Source organism: Amblyomma mixtum, chromosome 4, assembly GCF_055824585.1.
Source record: "Amblyomma mixtum isolate Tamu chromosome 4, ASM5582458v1, whole genome shotgun sequence".
In the NCBI taxonomy this organism is placed as follows: domain Eukaryota; kingdom Metazoa; phylum Arthropoda; class Arachnida; order Ixodida; family Ixodidae; genus Amblyomma; species Amblyomma mixtum.
This window is the reverse complement of record NC_143015.1, coordinates 15,705,791-15,723,269: the sequence shown is the minus strand read 5'-3', so window position 1 is coordinate 15,723,269 and position 17,479 is coordinate 15,705,791. Positions and strand designations below refer to the sequence as shown.

Here is a 17,479-nt window from a genome sequence, read left to right as displayed (position 1 = left end):
CTAAACCGCGATTTCGGTTTAAAAGCACCCGGTTATGCTGGCAAATGTTTGCTTCGGCTCGTGGTCACTAACTCGTTTTCTTTTACTTTTCTTTTGTACAATACTCGGACATGTTTCGAGCTGTGCTCCTTCAGGGAAGATTTTTTATTTTCTGCGCGATCATTTTTCTCGCATTCATTCTCTCAGCCTCTTTATTGGCTTCGGAAACTATGCTTCCTTTAGAAATGCTGGATGGTGCCAGCAATGCCCAGAATGCTTCGCTAGGGTTAGCTGAGCAAGGGCCAGGTTATAGCCAGGCTACGGAGCAGTTGGCCCAGGAGCCGGCTTCTGTTGATCCCCGGCGTTGGGGGCAGCTGCGGTGGTGACTGAGGGACTTTTGTCCGGCGGAGGCCCGGCGTCAATGGATGGCCGCCCCACCATGTGGTCGTATTCGGGCGACGGCCTCCACGTGGCCTCCGGAGACTGCCTGTTAGCCGGGTACTCGGCCCTGTGCAGCGTCGGCGGAGGACAAATAGCATTAGCGGGACAAATCGGTGCGCTTCTAGACCTGCACAAACGACACAATCTTTCAACGAACGAGATTCTAAGCATGAAATGCTTTTAGCACCCGTTGTCGGCAGTATGGTGACGTCACACCGAGACCGAGAGCCACCATCCGGGCACTGAATTCCCCTCATCCGGGCACTGAATTCCACACATCAGGGAGCTGAAACGCGAGCATCCGGGCACCGTACGAGATTTAACCAGACTCTCTAAGCCCTCCTACAGGACCGGCATACAAGCGCCGGTAGCTTCGCGCCGAACGGGTGGTGGCGTTCCTCCCTTCCCGTACGGTGCGGTTGGGTGTTCACCGAGATGACAGAATTACTGCGTAATTTTCTTTCCTCTAAAGCGTCGCGTTCAAAGGGCAAGGCATCGCGCCGAACGGGTGGTGGCGTTCCGTGGACTGCCTGGCAGCGCTACAGCACGCTGTCGCGTTCTACTAAGCTTAAGCGTCATTAATTAGCAGCTAATTAGTATTTAGTCTTTAATCAGTAATTAGTCACTAATTAATAATGCGTCATTACTTCGTCATCAATTATGTGGGACGTAATCCAGTGGTGACATCACCAGTGTCACATAGGCAATGTGGTGCGGAAAACGCTTTCGCCTCTACGCCCTTTAGACAGTTTCGAACGCGCTGCGTATACATTCTTGTCAGGCCTGCGTCTCGTCGTGTCCGCGTACGCTACTGCATCGGCCTGCATTTCATGCTTACTCTACCCGACATCTACTTACTTACTTACTCTACTTACTCTACTCAACATTTTTCATTCCAGCTGAAGGTGTTACCCTTAGAGTGGGGAGCGGTCCAGAGTGGGGAGTGGTGCCGGTGGGAAGAGCTAAAGTGAAAATGCTATTCGGTGAAGAGATAAATGGTGATCTCTTAGGGTAGCAGAACAGGTTCAAAAGAGACGAAACTTATCGGGGAAAGGCGGGGAGTCAAATAAGGAGATGATATTAGGAAACCCGATGGGGTAGCACTGCCGCAGCTGACGACCACCTGAGACAGTGCAGGGTAGATTGGAAAGCCCCTGAACCCACAGGGGACGTAGTCGTAGCCTAGGTAATGCACCTGCTGATGATAGCTGCGAATGAGTAATATCCGCGCTGTTCTACCAAGTGAGTACTTTTCTGGTATTCACTTGTGCACACCTGCCTTTGAGAAGAGCCAAGCACAAATGTACCGACCACAACACCAAACTAAGAGATGTAACGTAGAGAAAAAATTACCCCTGATCGGTGATCCTAGACGAGCTGGTTCCAAAGAGAAAATTTAGTACAAAGAAAGAAAAAGTGTGAGAAAGGGAGATAAGGAAATTTTCCGGGGCAAGGGGTGACTGAAGCTGACACACCACGGGTTTAAAGTATTGGTGATCAAAGGGTTTATGGTGATCAATGTTCGAAAGTGACTCGGACTGTGAGGTACGCCATAGCAGAGGGATCCGTATAATTTCGACCACCTGGGGTTGCTTAACGTGCACTGGCATCACGCAGCACACGGGCTTCTAGCATTTCACCTCCATCGAAATGCCATCGCGGCGGGCGGGATCGAACCTACGTCTTTCTGGTGAGGAGTCCAGCGCCATAAGAAGTGAGCTACCGCTGCGGCCGGTGACAAAAGGGATATGCAATAGCCAATCTCGCTTCAGGTCATTATGATGAAAGGGTAGAATCCGCCCTACTTCGCTCCTTCACTTCTATCCTTGTCTTCACATACATATGAGAACGACTGGGGCGTCCCGAGACCTTTTCCCCTCGTACTCACCCCGGCTTGGCCTCCCTGGTGACGAGGCGGCTTCTAGCGGCGGCCACCTCATACAGCGCCTCTCGGCGCGCTAGCGACGGCCGGCAGCCGCTCGCCATGCGCCGGTAGTAGCGGTCGTAGAGCCGCGTCAACGAGATCACCTCGTCGTGCACCCTGGTGGCCATCTTGCTCAGCACATTCAGCGCCACGCTAAGCACTATGCCCACGACGGTCATGGCAATAGTGTTGGAGCCCAGGTAGGAGACCATGGAGTCCACGCAGTTACGGGTATAGATCTGCGCCAGTCGACGAAAAGAAAGGGGGGCAAGCTGCCATCATTTAAAGAGTAAGTTAATACACTCACTCTATACTGGTATTGGTAGTGGGGGGTCGCTTTTGCTCTGTTTTTAGTGGTAGTACGTTAGTGGTTTTCCTCAACTTGTGGTAGTAGTGCAGTAGTGCTTTTGCTTTATTTGTTGTGGTAGGGCGGTATTGCTTTTGCTCAATTTGTAGTGGTAGAGTGGCATCACTTTTGCGATATTTGTAGTGGAAGTGTGGTAGTGCTTTTTCTTTGCTCTATTTGTAGTGGTAGTGTAGTAGTTGTTTTGCTCTACTTGTGTGGGTAGTGCGGTATCGTTGTTTAGTGGTAGTGCGATAGAGCTTTTGCTCTATTTGTAGCGGTAGTGTGGTATTGCTTTAATCGACTTGTAGCGGTAGTGCCGCATTGTTTTTACTCTATTTGTAGTGGTAGTGTGGTACTGCTTCTGCTCTGTTTGTAGTAGCAGTCATCATCATCATCAGCCAGACTATGCCCACTGCAGGGCAAAGGCCTCGCCCATTGCCTCTGCTGCGATTGCCTTCTCTTGGAATCCACTTCGTTACCTTCAAGGACCAGCGGTTATCTTGCGTTCAAATTACGTGCCCTGCCCAAGCCCATTTCTTCCTCTTGATTTCGACTAGGATGTCATTACCCAGCCTTTGTTCGCTCACCCACTCCGCCCTCTTCCGATCTCTTATCGTTACACCCATCATTTTTGTTTCCATAGCCGGCAGCGTTGTCCTTAAGCTTAACCCTCTTTGTTAGCCTCCATGTTTATGCCCCTTAGGTGAGTACCGGCAAGATACACCTGTTGTATACTGTTCTCTTGAGGCATATTGGTAATGTGCCATTCATTATCCGAGAGAAACTGCCATATGCGCTCAACCCCATTCTTATTATTCTAGTTATTTCACACTCATTATCCGGATCAGCAGTTCCTACCTGCAGTAAGCAGACATATTCTCTTACTAATTCCAGCACATCACTACCAATTGCGAAATACTGTTTTCTTGCTAGACTGTTGAACATTACTTTGGTTTTCTGCACGTTAACTTTTAGCCCAACTTTTCTGCTCTGCCTGTTTAACTCACTGATCATTCTTTGCAGTTCATGTCCTGAATGACCTATCAAAGCAGTGTCTTCACCGAATCGCAGATTACTTAGGTATCTTTCATTAACTATTATCTTCCACTGTTCTCAATTTAGGCCTCGAAATGCCTCCTCTAAACAGGCGGCGAATAACATTGGCGAGATCGTGTCTCCCTGCCTGACATCCTTTCTTATTAGAATTTTATTGCTGACTTTATGGAGGACTATCGTAGCTGTGCAATCGTTATAGATATCTTCCAATATTAACACTCTTCTACACCATGATTCCGCGGTGCCTGCATGACAGCTTTTGTTTCAACTGAGTGAAATGCTTTCTCGTAATCAATGAAGGTTATATATAGCGGTTGGTTATATACTGCGCATTTCTCTATCACCTGATTAATAGCGTGAATGTGGTCTATTGTCGAGTATCCTTTACCAAAGCCTACTTTATGATTTGGTTGATTGAAGTCTAAGGTTGGCCTGACTCTATTAGGGATTACCTTAGTAAATACCTCGTAAGGAAAGGACCGTAAGCTCGTTGGTCTGTAATTGTTCAAGTCCTTGAAGTCGCCTTAAGAATTAAGATGATTTTACCGTTCTTCCAAGCTCCTGGTACCCTCGAGGTCACAAGGCATTGCGTATGCAGGCTTGCTAGTTTTTATAACACAGTCTCCCCTTCGTCATTCAAGAAATCTGCTGTTACCTGATCCTAACCAGCTGCTTTCCCCCTTTTCATTACTCTTAAGACTGTATTAGGAGCAATGGAGACTTTCTTAGGAGCAGTAGTGGTTTACCACAATCTCCACTGCTCAATCTGCCATCCTGCTTTTAAAAATATAGCTGTTATTTTGGTTCATTGATGTATCACTGTCCTTGTATTAAGTGCATAGAAGACGAAAAACAAAACGCCTCTGCTGGCCTCACCTTTTGAGGTTACACGCAAAGGCAAATTGCCGTTTGGAGGCTCTTTTTCCCTCCACCATCTTGAAACCTCAGTCACTTTGAAAAAGCTATCAAATTTCAATTCCTAAATTTATATGAAAGAGTAAAAATTATTTCGCCAAATTTCATCCCTCAAATTCTACGAAAAGAAATATTTCTTGTATAGAACGCCACGCGAGGTGGCGGATTAGTATTCTCTCTCGAAATGTCTTCGTACCCGTATCCCTTAAAATTAGGAAGCCTTGATGTTATGCTTCGCCGTTCAAGATGAAGACAGCTATACCAATTGGTATGACTGAGTGAATTTTGCGGTGTCGCGATCCGTAGGTCCAACTGGAGCAGACGTCTCCTGACTAACCATTAGTTTCGAGAAATAAGTGGTTCTGTTAGGCCTGCTTTCTCCATTCTTGTCTTAGAATTCCGGACTTTATTATTGCGTCTGGCTTTTTTATTGCGCTTTTCTTATTTCTTATTGAGTATCATTGCGTCTCCGAGATATCTCGCGGTATTGCTTGGTGGTGACAGGGCGTACCTTCTTCCAGGCCTCCTGCTGGCTGATATTGAGGACGCCACGACCGCAGAAGCGGTGCTTGAGCCTCGTCTCAAAATCGAGGTCTTCCCCTTCCTGCGCCTTGCAGCACGAGGCCGGAACCGAGCACCGCTCCGTACTCGGGTTGTCCTTGGAGCAGTTGAAGTAGATGTTGTAGTCCCAGTCGCGGTAGCGCTCTTTCGTCACGCCGCAACACTTGAAGGAAGCCTGCACCGCACGTACATCAACATCACCATCGGTATCATCCTGTACCACCATCCAAGTTATAATACTGACCGCCGCCAACTTCAACAACCAAACAACAACAATCATCATCCTCGCCGCAACCACCAGACTCGTCGCCGTCATCCCCACGAATATCACCACACTAATTGCGTTCGCAGTCAATAGATATTTTAAGACCGCCGCGGGGCACAGTCCACCTAATCACGTCAAACTGCCGAACTTGACTGCACTGTTTCCTTTCTTCAGCCTAATGGTCACCGTGTTGCAAAAAGGCGCCTGTTTGGGGTGTGATGTCAGTGCACATTAAAGATCCCCAGGTTCTTACGGCATACGTTCTTACTGCATGGTTCAGGTGTCCATCGAGATGTGAGATAGGTACTGCATCTTTCCTTTCCTTAAAACCCACTTTCCGATTGTCTTTTTCTAATGCAGATTTCCAATAGTTGAGTGGCTGCGGTCGGTGAGATCAGCATTGACAGGTGTCCACAAATTGGCCCTCGGTATTGGCGATGGCGAAGTCGCGGAGGCTGAGTGAAAATCTAGGACAAAAAAAAAAGCCTATTTAACCACTTTGGGTCAGAAAAGAAGTCTACTCATGCATTAAAGGGACAATGGAAAAAAATTTAATTTCGTCTGTAATGATATGATAAGAAAAGCAAAGGTTTCCAACAAACGGAGGGGGGGGGGGGGGCGGTTGCGAATTAAGGATGCCTTGCGGCTGGCGCATGCCTTCTGATCGAGTCGAATTCTCCATTCCACTCCTTATCTCCACCTACGGAAACGAGAGGAGGGAGCCCTTGAGGCCATCCTTCGCAAAATTATTAAGCGTGTCCTTGACCTCCCCATCACTACTTCAAACAGCCAGCTTATGGCCCTTGGGGTGGTAAATACTTTCCGGGAGCTCCGGGAGGCGGACCTTAAAAAACAGTACACGCGCTTATAGCAAACGGAGTCGGGTCGCCGCCTTCTTGCTCGACTTCATATCCAACAGACCCCTCCAATGGAAGACAGGTTTCGCATCCCAGAACTATGGAGACGTGCCCTCCACGTGCGGCCTCTTCCAGCCAACATGTCACACGAAGACCATAATGGTCTGCGCCTGGCACGAGCAGAAGCCCTAGACCGACATAATTGCAACAGAACAGGTGTATACTACGTGAACTTCTCCGGCCCTCACCACGGTGGATGGTACACGGTCGGGGTAGTTCACTAGAGCAACACAGTTAACGGCCTCACCTTCAGAGCCCGCAGTGCAACACAAGCAGGCCGCGATTGCTCTGGCGGCCTCACATTCCGATTCAAAATAGATAATCGCCGCCGCGGTGGCTCAGCGGTTATGGTGCTCGGCTGCTGACCCAAAAGACGCGGGTTCGATCCCGGCCGCGGCGGCTAGAATTTCTTTGGAGGAGAAATTCTAGAGGCCCGTGTACTGTGCGATGTCAGTGCACTTAAAGAACCCCAGGTGGTCAAAATTTCCGGAGCCCTCCACTACGGCGTCTCTCATAGCCTTGTCGCTTTGGGACGTTAAACCCCATAAACCAAACCAAGCCATCAAAATAGATAATCACCAACTCACGAGGGGCTTGTCGGAACGTCGGACAAGGTTGCACTACCTTCCTAGCCTATGGAATCTACCAAAATTGCATAAGCGATACGGACCCCGCACACCGTTACCTTATATGGGCCCTGCTCCTCAGAGGTTGGGGATCTCTCAGCGGGCTGCTTTCTCCTCCTCACCTGATCAGGAACCCGATTTTAATCCGGTCTGTACCTTCAAAGATGTGACAACCTACTATCAAGATAGTCATCGCCTTTACTCTCGCCCATGTAAAGGCCCCAAGAAGGCGGATGAGCGGGTCCTTCTCCGCCTTCTCACCAATACATTGCTGTGCCTGGCAGCACTAAAACATTTTCACCGCTCCTTTAAAGGCAGCTGCCCGCACTCTAAAGCGGTGTCTTCGGACACCTATCACATGCTGTAGACCTACCCCTCCAAACCAGCTATTGCCCCCTTCCCCAACTCAACGCGGGAGGCTAGGAGGTGACCCTGCTCGGCTGCCACGACTTACAGGGCCAACAAGCCTCAGACAGGCGCGCCCGGGCTGCGGCCAACGCCACTGGGTTCTCAGACTAGGGGCCTCCACCTAGTGCTTGCAGGGATCGGTTCCTTAAGGGCTGATTGAAACATACCTCCTGTCCCTTCCTAATAAATGTTTTCACCACCGCCACCCAAAGGTTTGGACAAGTTGGTGACACATGTTACGAGAAGAATGAAGGGCCAGTAAAAAAACACGAGTACGAGAGGTAACGCGGCCTCAAGGGCCAACTATCAACTATATTGCATGGTGATTCACCTAAGACTTTGCACAATTTTTAAAGATAGGTTTTTTATGTCGGCGCTTTTTGCACCAAAGCATTGTCCCTGGTGTAGTGCATCAGAATACCGCTAAGATTTGCTATCTAGCAGGTTGGTTAAGTAATATTGAATAGTTAAGTTTCAACTATTCTGTTAGGCTCCTTAATTATTGGGTGCGATCTAGCCCACCTTGAGTAATCAACATATCAGTTTTTGGAATTTCGCAAAACCTTGATGCCCTCGCCGCTGTGGCCCAACAAAATTCAGCCCTTTCTGCGAGTTACGTACACTGGAGGGGTTGACTTGCTTGGAGGCTTCTTGAGAGGGCATGTATATACCTCTTGAGAAAAAACAGCGCTTGCAGACAAAGGACCAGAACAAGAAGGACACACAACTGCGCAGTTGTGTGTCCTTCTTGTTCTGGTCCTCCTTTGTCTGCAAGCGCTGTTTTTTCTCAAGATGAATCCCAACCAACTCGCCCAGGAACACACCTTGCCATGTATATACGCGCGATGTAGCGAAAATTTGTTGGGCCACAGCGCCGAGGGTAAGCGCGTTTTCGAAATTCTAAAATTGTTATATTACTTAAGATGGTGGGCTACACGCCTTTCCGTAATTAAGGTACCTAACAGGTATAGTTACAAAGCTGGCTATTAACCAGCGTACTAGTTAGCAAGTCTTAGCTGCATTTTGATGTGCTACACCACTGACAATGCTATGCCGAAAAAAAGAGTTCATATAACTCAAAAAGCCTATCTTTAAATATTGTATGAAGTCTGAGGTCAAACACCCTGTACACAGGACAGCACGCCCCACGGTAAAAATTGTCAAAGAATTAAGGAAACATCGAAGGTCAGTACGTTACCCGAGTCGTTGGGCATTAACTTTGACATGATGGCAATGACATGATACCGGACTACGGCACAGGGTCAGTGCGGATTGAAGGACATTGAAACTGGCAGGAAAAAGAAAAGTGCAGCAAGCGAAACAAAAACTTAAGTGATGAAAACAAACCCGAGGAACCGTTAAACTTATCAGTAAACTGTCTCGGACTAGACGCCAACAAGTAAAAGCAGAGGAAGAACATCGATGAGAGCCGCATGAGGAAATTCACCTGGGCATAATCGACGAGACGTGCGTAGTCAGGGTTGTCACGGTAGCTCACGATCAGGTCGATGGTGAACACGCTGCTCACACTCTGCGAAGACCCCAGGGCAGCCCGTGAAACAGGGGTGGAGGGGAAGCAGGAACGCGTCCTACTGAAAAATCCGGTATGAATTTTAAACCGGAACCGCATACCGGGTTATTGTACAGGATTTGCGATACCGGATTACCGGAATATCCTGTACAAAACAGGACAGTCCTGTATAATACAGGACTCTCCTGTTTTGTACAGGATACTCAGGTAATCCGGTATCGCAAATCCTGTACAATAACCCAGTATGCGGTTCCGGTTTAAAATTCATACCGGCATACAGGACAGTCCTGTATTCTACAGGCTAGGCCCGTATTATACAGGAGGGCGCCCTGTATCACAGGAAAAAGGCAGGAATCAAATGCTTCAAATATATCCCACTTGGACTAAATCTGCCCAAAAACTGGGGCCATAGGTGGTACATGCCAAATGCTGCAATATACAGACCCTCAGAAACTGGTAAGCTGCGATTATCAGCGACTCGTATTGCAGTCTATGTACAATTGTGTTATTTGCTCCCAGCTTTTACCGAGTATTGGTAGCTTGGTGAGTATTATAATTCATCAAAAACTCCAAAAGTTGTTTATTTGTTTCGCATGTCTTGAACCAGCTCAGTGAGGTAATAATTTAACTCTTTGCGACGATCTACCGGCGCTGGGGTCTCTACAGGGTGCTGGCCAATGAAGTAGTCAAAAGCACCTGCTGAAAAGTAAATATGATTGGTAGTACATAATGCCTCCAGCTTATCATTTAATTGGGCACTGACACACAACATAATGCATTGAGAATTGTGACATGCAACTTACGGCCATTATTACTTTATTCATTGCGCAAATGCATAGAATCGCTTCAATTACCTAAATATGCTGAGCATTCTTTAGCCAAAACACTACGCACACTAAATATAGTCGAAACGTTGAATCAAGATGCAAGAATATATCTCGTTAGTGTATGTATGCTCTCTGCAAAATTCGATGATATTCATAGGCATATTTATTTAACCATGACATGAACGCCCGCCCTGAACTTGAAAATTTGTATCTTTCAACCACACAAGAACACTGCCTGGTACATAAGAGAAAAATATATATTTACAGATACCAGCAGTCTAGGGCAAACATCGCGTCCCATGAATTTTAGAACCGCACCTTGTCCATATTTGAGCACCGTGATAAATTATTAGACTTCAACGATTGCTTCGATGCGCAGACACAACGTACAGTACCTTAGAATCTCTCACAGTCCGTATGTCGACGTCGTCGCGGCGAACAGCACGCTCCCACGTAATCCTACGTGAGTCTTTTGGGAACGAAAACACAAGCACTTTTGGTCCGTTGTCATAGTTTCCTCTACAGTTGGGCACGCAGCAGCGACCCATTGCTTCAACAGCAGGTCACGACACGCAAAGATTTAGGTATCACGATGACAAGCAATTTCCTAGCCAGCACTCACGAACGCAACAGCAATAAAACGCAGCAGAGCACGCTGACATGTCCGGCTACACGACTACGGAAGGGTGCAGAACTGGTTGAGGGAAGAAAGGAGACGTCTCAGTGTCGGAGGAATGCGGAGGGGTCAGCGGTCAAAGTGGCTGACGTCAGAGCGGGGGGAAAGGAAAGCGCGCAGGCCTTGAGAATTCTCATACCCAGGAAAAGCAGAGAAGGCAGTGATGAGAGAAAAAAAAAGCTTTAAAAAAAATTGAGAAGAGACGGGTTACTCGTGTAAGGTTTCTACAGGTGTTTTTTTTTATTTTGTTCTCTCGAGCGCTGTATCTTTTAGCTAGCACGAAGCGTCGCCCTTAAGGGAACACCCAAGCTGCCGGCTCCGTTGAATTAACCTTTTCTTCGTCGATAGAAATGTTCTGGGCGATTTGTGATTAGTATGTCTTCCTGATGGAGTGAAGGGTGGGGCCGCTCGCGATGGCGCTTGGACAAGTTGCGTTATCAATGGACTATCACTTGATGAAGAAGAAGTGCAAAGAATTCCTGCACGAAAACCAAGAATTTTATTTCTTCACCGATGCGTCGCTACAGACTGCCGCTAGCGAAGATTAAGAAAGCTGCTGCAATGCGCGCGACAGTAACAAACCTTTTGGAGCCTCTGGCGCAGTCACCGGAGGCTCGCCATGTTTATCAGCCAGTCGTGAAGTTCTGCACTGTGAAACCCAGAGTAATCTGCGCAGGACTTACGAAGACTGCTGGCGGATGTATACTAGCCGTTTGCCCGCACACAGCAGCCCTGGCTTTGTCAGGGTGCTGCACGGGAAGCCAATATGGCGGTTGCGCTCCATTCACCTTCATGCAGCCCCCGCCTTTCATACACAAACTGCATGTTTTGCCACGCTTAGCCCTTTTCTTTTCCTAACCCTTTCAACAAAACCGTGTATGTGTTGATTATCGCACTTATGCGCACGCTTACCCCCCCCCCCCCCCCTTCTTCCCCTTAAAAATATCTGCTGGCGTACAACAGTCAATCTGCAGACCAAGCACCAAAACCGCAGCACATATCGCTCTGAATACAGGCTGGTATGTCCGGTTTGAGCTCCGTACCGGACTAGTCTGTCCGGTTTGAGTTCCGTACCGGACTGGTCTGTCCGGTTTGAGCTTCGAACCGGGAATGGACTGTCCGGTATGAGCTCCGTACCGGAGCGGTCTGTCCGGTTTGGGATCAATACCGGACCGGTATGAACCGATATAGCGATCAAACCGGACGGGTCTCGCCGGTATGAGAGTGATACCGGACCGGTATGAAACCGATATGTTCCGGTAACATCCGGTTTGCCGCGATACCGGATTTTTCAATAGGGCGGGTAGGGACATTAGGTCGGACTCTCAATCAAAATCAGTGCCGCCACAGCAAAGCCTAGTGTGATACTGCTGCGCAGTGCCTCAGCCCCAACCAACGCCAAGAACACCGGCACAATAAACTGAGTTTACATCAACAGCAAGGTGCGTTCTGCGTAGTTGCTGCCATATTGTGGGAGCTCAACATTCAAGGACGTCCCATCTTCGGGATGGCATGACGCCACCTTCAGCAGTTGCAATGAGGCATGTGCCCCTGTTAGGACAGTCAACTCTCAATGTAAGGGCCCTTTGCAGTGACACCTGCATTATTAAGGCCTTCAAAAGTCAACGTTGTACTTGGCAAGCAGAGCACTCAAAGACATCATTGCTCCTGGATGGCGTGACTTTCCCGCCAGTCCGCCTGAAACGTAGCCCTGTTCTTCTGACCAGTGGCAATGTCTCATCCGTAGTCTGCGAGACGTTTCCAACAAGACGACGAACAGTACAGGTACCGCTATCAGTTCTAGGGCCAGGTCGAGGGAAATGCGTCTGGCGGTGTTTTGGACAGCAGTTCCTTAAATTGTCTCGTTAGATATCGAAAAGAGCAGAACGTTTTCTTACACTTATACGTGCCATTGATGCCATCCACATGCCACCTGAGTCTCGCGTGGAGAGCCTTAGTCGGGCGGACATTGGCGTATCTCCGATAAGTGCTCGCGACATTTCGAGTGAAACAGGGGTTATCGCAGGCGCTCTCAATGGGACTCCCGGAGCTGTGAAGCACAAGAGTGTGACACGGGCAGAGAACCCTTATAAAAATGGTCGATAGAAAGTCTATAGGCTTCTTATAGACTCTACTGCCTTTCTATAGCTATTTTTGACTATTCATAGTCTATGACTGTCTATAAACAACGGTTTACTACCAGTGTATGGCCGTGAATCTATAGACTGTCTCTAGACTGTCTATTGCATTTGTATTGCCCAAAGACGGTTCTCTAGAATTTGTCTATAGAGTATGAACTTTATAGGCAGAAGTAGAGAGACAGTTTATAGACGAAAACATTTTTGTAATGGAAGGCAACAAGACGAGTTTGATCCTCAAATAAGGACTCCACCGACCCCATCCACAAACAATTTCGGGCAAGTAAACGTTCTCCTATCCAGCTCTCCCCAACTGCTCAGACGTGTAGTCGACTTCATATCCCGCGGTTTCAAGGTACCTCGAGAACACTCCCGAGCCGGCAAGCACTACCAGCTATCTCCTCGAAGCGGTGCGGTTGTCCACCGCAGAATAGTAGGCTTAAGTTTAGTGACGAGAGAAGGTAGGAAGGTCGTACAAAGACAGAGCAAAAATCAGTCGGATTGATTCTTACTCCTTTCGCTTCACTAAGAGCCAGATTATGCCTGACTGCGCGCGAAACGCAAAAGGCTCCCGTGCGCTGACTCGCCGCGGTGGCTCAGTGGTTAAGACGATCGTCTATCGAGCCGGAGTACCTGGGTGGGAACCCGACCGCGGCGGCCGCGTTCGAAACGCAAAAGGCGCCCGTGTGCTGTGCGATGTCAGTGAACGTTAAAGATTCCTTAGTGGTCGAAATTATTCCGAGACGACGACAACGGCACCTTTTTCTTCTTCCACTCCCACCTTCCTTCCTTCCCTTGCGGCGCGGCTCAGGTGTCCACCGATATGTGTGAGACAGATACTGCTTCGTTTCGTTTCCTCAAAAACCAAAAAAAGGAGCGCTGCGAAACGTAAGTGCACGTTGAAGATCCCCAGGTGGTCGAAATTATTCCGGAAACCTCCACAATTGCACCTCTTCCTTTTTCCTCTCATTCCCTGCTTTATTCTTTCCCTTACGGCGTGGTCCCAGTGTCCACAGAGATATGTGAGTTACTGCGTCAATTCCTACCCTCAAAAAACCCTTTTAATTTTTTTTTCTGAACAGAAGTGCAGCCGCTACGACATCCCGAAGATGCACTAAGCCACGCTTACACTGCTGCCGGAGAAGTTGATGAGGAAGGCGCCGAGGATGAAGAGCCCGTTGAAGATCACCAGCAAGCGGATGCCGCGGATATACCAGGTGAGGAAGTACACGTTCTCGCGCAGGGCCCCCATGAAGCCCATGAAGCTGATGAAGAGGAGCACGCCCGACACGAACAGCACCGTCACCTCGATGTTCACCATGAAGCTGACGAGCAGGGAGTGATTCCTGAAGGAGATCTCGTCTCGACGATCCACGATGGAGACAACCTGTGACACAGGGAACGTGTGATCGATTCCGTGCGACGATGCGCACGTCCGTAGTCGGCCGTTTTATAGCTTAAAAGCACACTAAGAACGACTTTATGAAATTCCGTTCTCTATATATAGGCTTTTTGTTGGTCTTTCTGCATATTGTGGTGTTTGTGCGACACCAAAGACGCATGTATCGCTGAGAAAAAGGGGGTGGAAAACTCCCCCAGCATTAGATTGAAACTCGCGGTGGCAAGACTGAAAAAGACTCCGTGATCACCGTTTGGAAATTAATACAACAGCGTAGCTTAACCTCAGGGATTCCCACTGTACAAACTGTCTTGACGTACAGTGGATAATGTGTTAAAATTTGGAGGGGACACTTAGGCTCTGTATAAAGGGTACGACGCGGTAGCGTTAATGGGTTAATACCCTTGTATGCGGAATTGGTCATTATCTACATTGGTGTATGGCTGGGACTCCTCATACCACCTCTGGCCCATTGGTGCAGCGGTTAAGCGATGCGCTCCTGCCTCGGCAGGTCGTTGTATCAAACACAGCCACCTGGGCTTGTGAGACCCAGATTGTTCTTCCCAAGCAACCTCTGGCGACAAGTCGGTAATTTAACAGCCACCTGCCACGGAGGCAATTTGTTGAAATTCGGGTGTGCAAAATACGATGACGTCACAAGAGCACCGCTAGAGATTACTGTGCGGATTTTTGCCTGATCCCATCTCACCGACACCGACGACAGCAGGTTTTCACCTGAACGGGACCCTTAACGGTATTGTTTTAAAATGCAGGTGTCGCCGCGACCCACGTATTTTCTTTCATGACCTATTCTAGCTCCTATAACCACCGTTTCTAGTAAAAGTAGCGCCTTTTTCATTCATTGTCATCATCATCAGCCTAACTACACCCACTGGAGAGCAAAACTCCTCCCATACTTCTCCATTTAGCTCTTTCCTAGAAGGCGGTAAACTATCATGCAGCTAAGCAGATTTCAATTTGTCGTCGTTTTCCTTTTAGCACGGCTTCGGGATTCACGCGATAGATGCATGCTGCCAGTCTACACTGAAGGGACTGACCTCAATGCCCTTCTGGGCTACAGGATCACTCAAGGCAGACACTGTTGAGTTCCCACTCCGCAGCCGGCATTCTCCTTATTTTTCCCTTCCCCACCGGATCCCTTGAAAATCGGAAGCCTAATAAACTGCTATAGTCGCATGCCACTCGAAAATGAAGTCGACCGCTTGTCATTACATTGTGGTTAATCCGCTCTGATCGTGACCTTTCGGAACTCCGCAACTCTCGCATGCGAAGTGGGTGCTCAAGCCACTCGGCCACCACGGCGGTGGCTTCGCGACGCAGAGGCATATGTGTGTTCACTCACGCATACGAAGACGACCATGCAGTTCACGGCAAACATGAGCAGGTTGAGGAACACGAGCGGGACTCTGTGCAGCGGGTTCACGTCGATGATGAGCGTCGACTCGTCGGGCTTGGGCGTCGGGATCTCCTGCATGGCGCCGTCCCACCCTCGCTAATTCTGCGGAGAAGATCAGGGCTGTGTCCCAGAAGCTCGCGCCGCGTGTCTTCTTGAAGCTGCCGCCGCTCGGAATCTCAGCGCGAGCCTGTAAATGGTGATGATAATGCTACAGTCCACAGCTTATGAGTGTGCTGGCGACACTGGTAATGCTAGCTGTAAAGTTAAGAGATCGGAAACGGGCGCAGTGGGTGAGAAAACAAACGCCGGTTAATGACATCCTATGGTCGAAATCAAGAGAAAGAAATGGGCTTGTGAAGGGCATGTTATGCAAAGGCAAGGTAACCGCTGGTCCTTAAGGGTAACGGAGTAGATTCCAAGAGAAGGCAAGCGTAGCCGAAGGCGTCAGAAAGATAGGTGGCCGGATGAGATAAAGGAGTTTGCGGGGATATGGTGGCCACAACTGGCAAAGGACAGGGAAAATTGGACAGACAGGGAGGGGCTTGTGCCCTGCAGTGGGCGCAGTCAATCTGATGGTGATGGTGATGATCCTTCAGAAAACCTGCTTCTTCAAGCTACAGCCCTGGTAACTGTGGCAACTTTGGCCCCGTTCCCTCTTTCAGTCACCGATCTGACAGTGTTTGCTTAGTTTATTTCAATCAACAAATCGGAATTCCTTTTATTTACTTAGTTATTGTTATTATTAATATTGTTGTTATTTTTATTATTACCTTTTTAATTTGATTTGTTTATTTTTAACGCTTGGAGCACCTCTCAGTCGCCACCTGTGTCTTGGCCAATCCCCCGCAGAGGGCACGCGCCATTATTTTCAGAACAATAACATAGGAACGTTTACCAGTGATTAGTGTTAAGACTCCTGGGTATCTGTGTTCTTGTGTGAGCAACTGATCCACTTGCAGTAGGAGAGGGAATAAAGTTAACTTAGTGGAAAATGAGGTGTGGAATTTCCTCCCCATAAGGGCGCTTAAGATTAAAGGAGGCCTCTGGTCTCTGCTTTCGCGTCCCGCCCGGTTGACCAGTCTTGGCCGGTTGATCCGGTCTGCGGCTACCAGGGCGTCCTAGCAGGGAGAGCAGGATGTGTTGAGGATGCGATCGACGGCCTCTGCTTGCGAGAATGGGTGGTTGACCAACTGATCTTGAGGGATCAAACTGTCCACTTCACGGGGGCCTAGTACTGGACTCGAAAAAAGTTTTCGCCTTCTCCACGCACACCAGGCTCTGTTCTATCGGTTTATTGGTTACAGGTGTTAACTTCCGCCGATGTGCGGGAGCGGCATCCGCGACCAGGACCTCATACGCGCTAAAGCTGTCGCTGCTAAGCCTTCTCTGAGACCGTTACCTGGTAGACGTCGAGACGGGGTGGTGTTGGCACAGGCGGCTGTCCAGTCGATGGTCCAAGGCTTGGCAGAACTGGAAGGGCAAGGATGGACGGGTGGTCCTCGGTCAAGTAAGGGTGCGCCTGGGTAGAGAGAAGACCGACGGGTAGTCCTAGCAGGATCAGGCGAGACAGCAACCGGACAGCTCGAGTGCTGGGGTTCGAATGTGCAACGGCAGGGGCTGGCTCACGAGCTAAAAATCGAACTTCGTCTTCTTGTTCTCCCGGACACGAGATCTCATTCGCAGGTTTAGATATCTGTTCTCTTGGAAGCGGCTGTGCTGAAGGAGCATTGCAGATAATGATGACCCTTGAGCAATAAAAATAATAATAATAATTATCTTTATTCAGTATAATCTCAACATACAAAAAAACGGAAGCGCCGAAGCCACAAGTGGGCTTTTGCGGCGACAACCGGCAGCCATGAGGGCGCTGAACTAGCCTGTTTTTCTTACAGAACTTCGCAAAAGATAATCTGCCCGCGCTTCCTGTGTTTCATACCGTGAAAAAAACTCGAAATTTTTGACCTAACCGCGTGCGCTAGCCGGCTCGAAAGAGCTCAGTAACTCTCGTTCAGTGCGCTGTACACAGCTTAGGTCATGACGCGAGTACGCTCCG

At 48.8% G+C, this 17,479-nt stretch overlaps 1 protein-coding gene across 1 annotated transcript; it reads right to left on the bottom strand.

The window, feature by feature from the left end:
* Nucleotides 1-253: 253 nt before the first annotated feature.
* On the bottom strand, nucleotides 254-15,591 carry LOC149345753 (tetraspanin-33-like). Its single transcript, XM_089585284.1, has 6 exons — nucleotides 15,373-15,591; nucleotides 13,740-13,997; nucleotides 8,886-8,969; nucleotides 5,173-5,397; nucleotides 2,309-2,583; nucleotides 254-487 (listed from the first exon to the last, which is right to left on the bottom strand). The coding sequence occupies exons 1-6, from the start codon at nucleotides 15,502-15,504 to the stop codon at nucleotides 298-300; spliced, it is 1,164 nt and encodes a 387-aa protein (XP_089441410.1). The 5' UTR covers nucleotides 15,505-15,591; the 3' UTR covers nucleotides 254-297.
* Between the last annotated feature and the right edge of the window lie 1,888 nt (nucleotides 15,592-17,479).

Coding starts and splice junctions, on each gene's coding strand:
- LOC149345753 (XM_089585284.1), bottom strand. CDS start 15,504: ATGCAGGAGATCCCGACGCCCAAGCCCGACGAGTCGACGCTCATCATC. Junction 13,998..15,372: donor GCATGGTCGTCTTCGTATGC/GTGAGTGAACAC, acceptor CCTGTGTCACAG/GTTGTCTCCATCGTGGATCG. Junction 2,584..5,172: donor AGCAGGAGGCCTGGAAGAAG/GTACGCCCTGTC, acceptor CGACTGGCGCAG/ATCTATACCCGTAACTGCGT.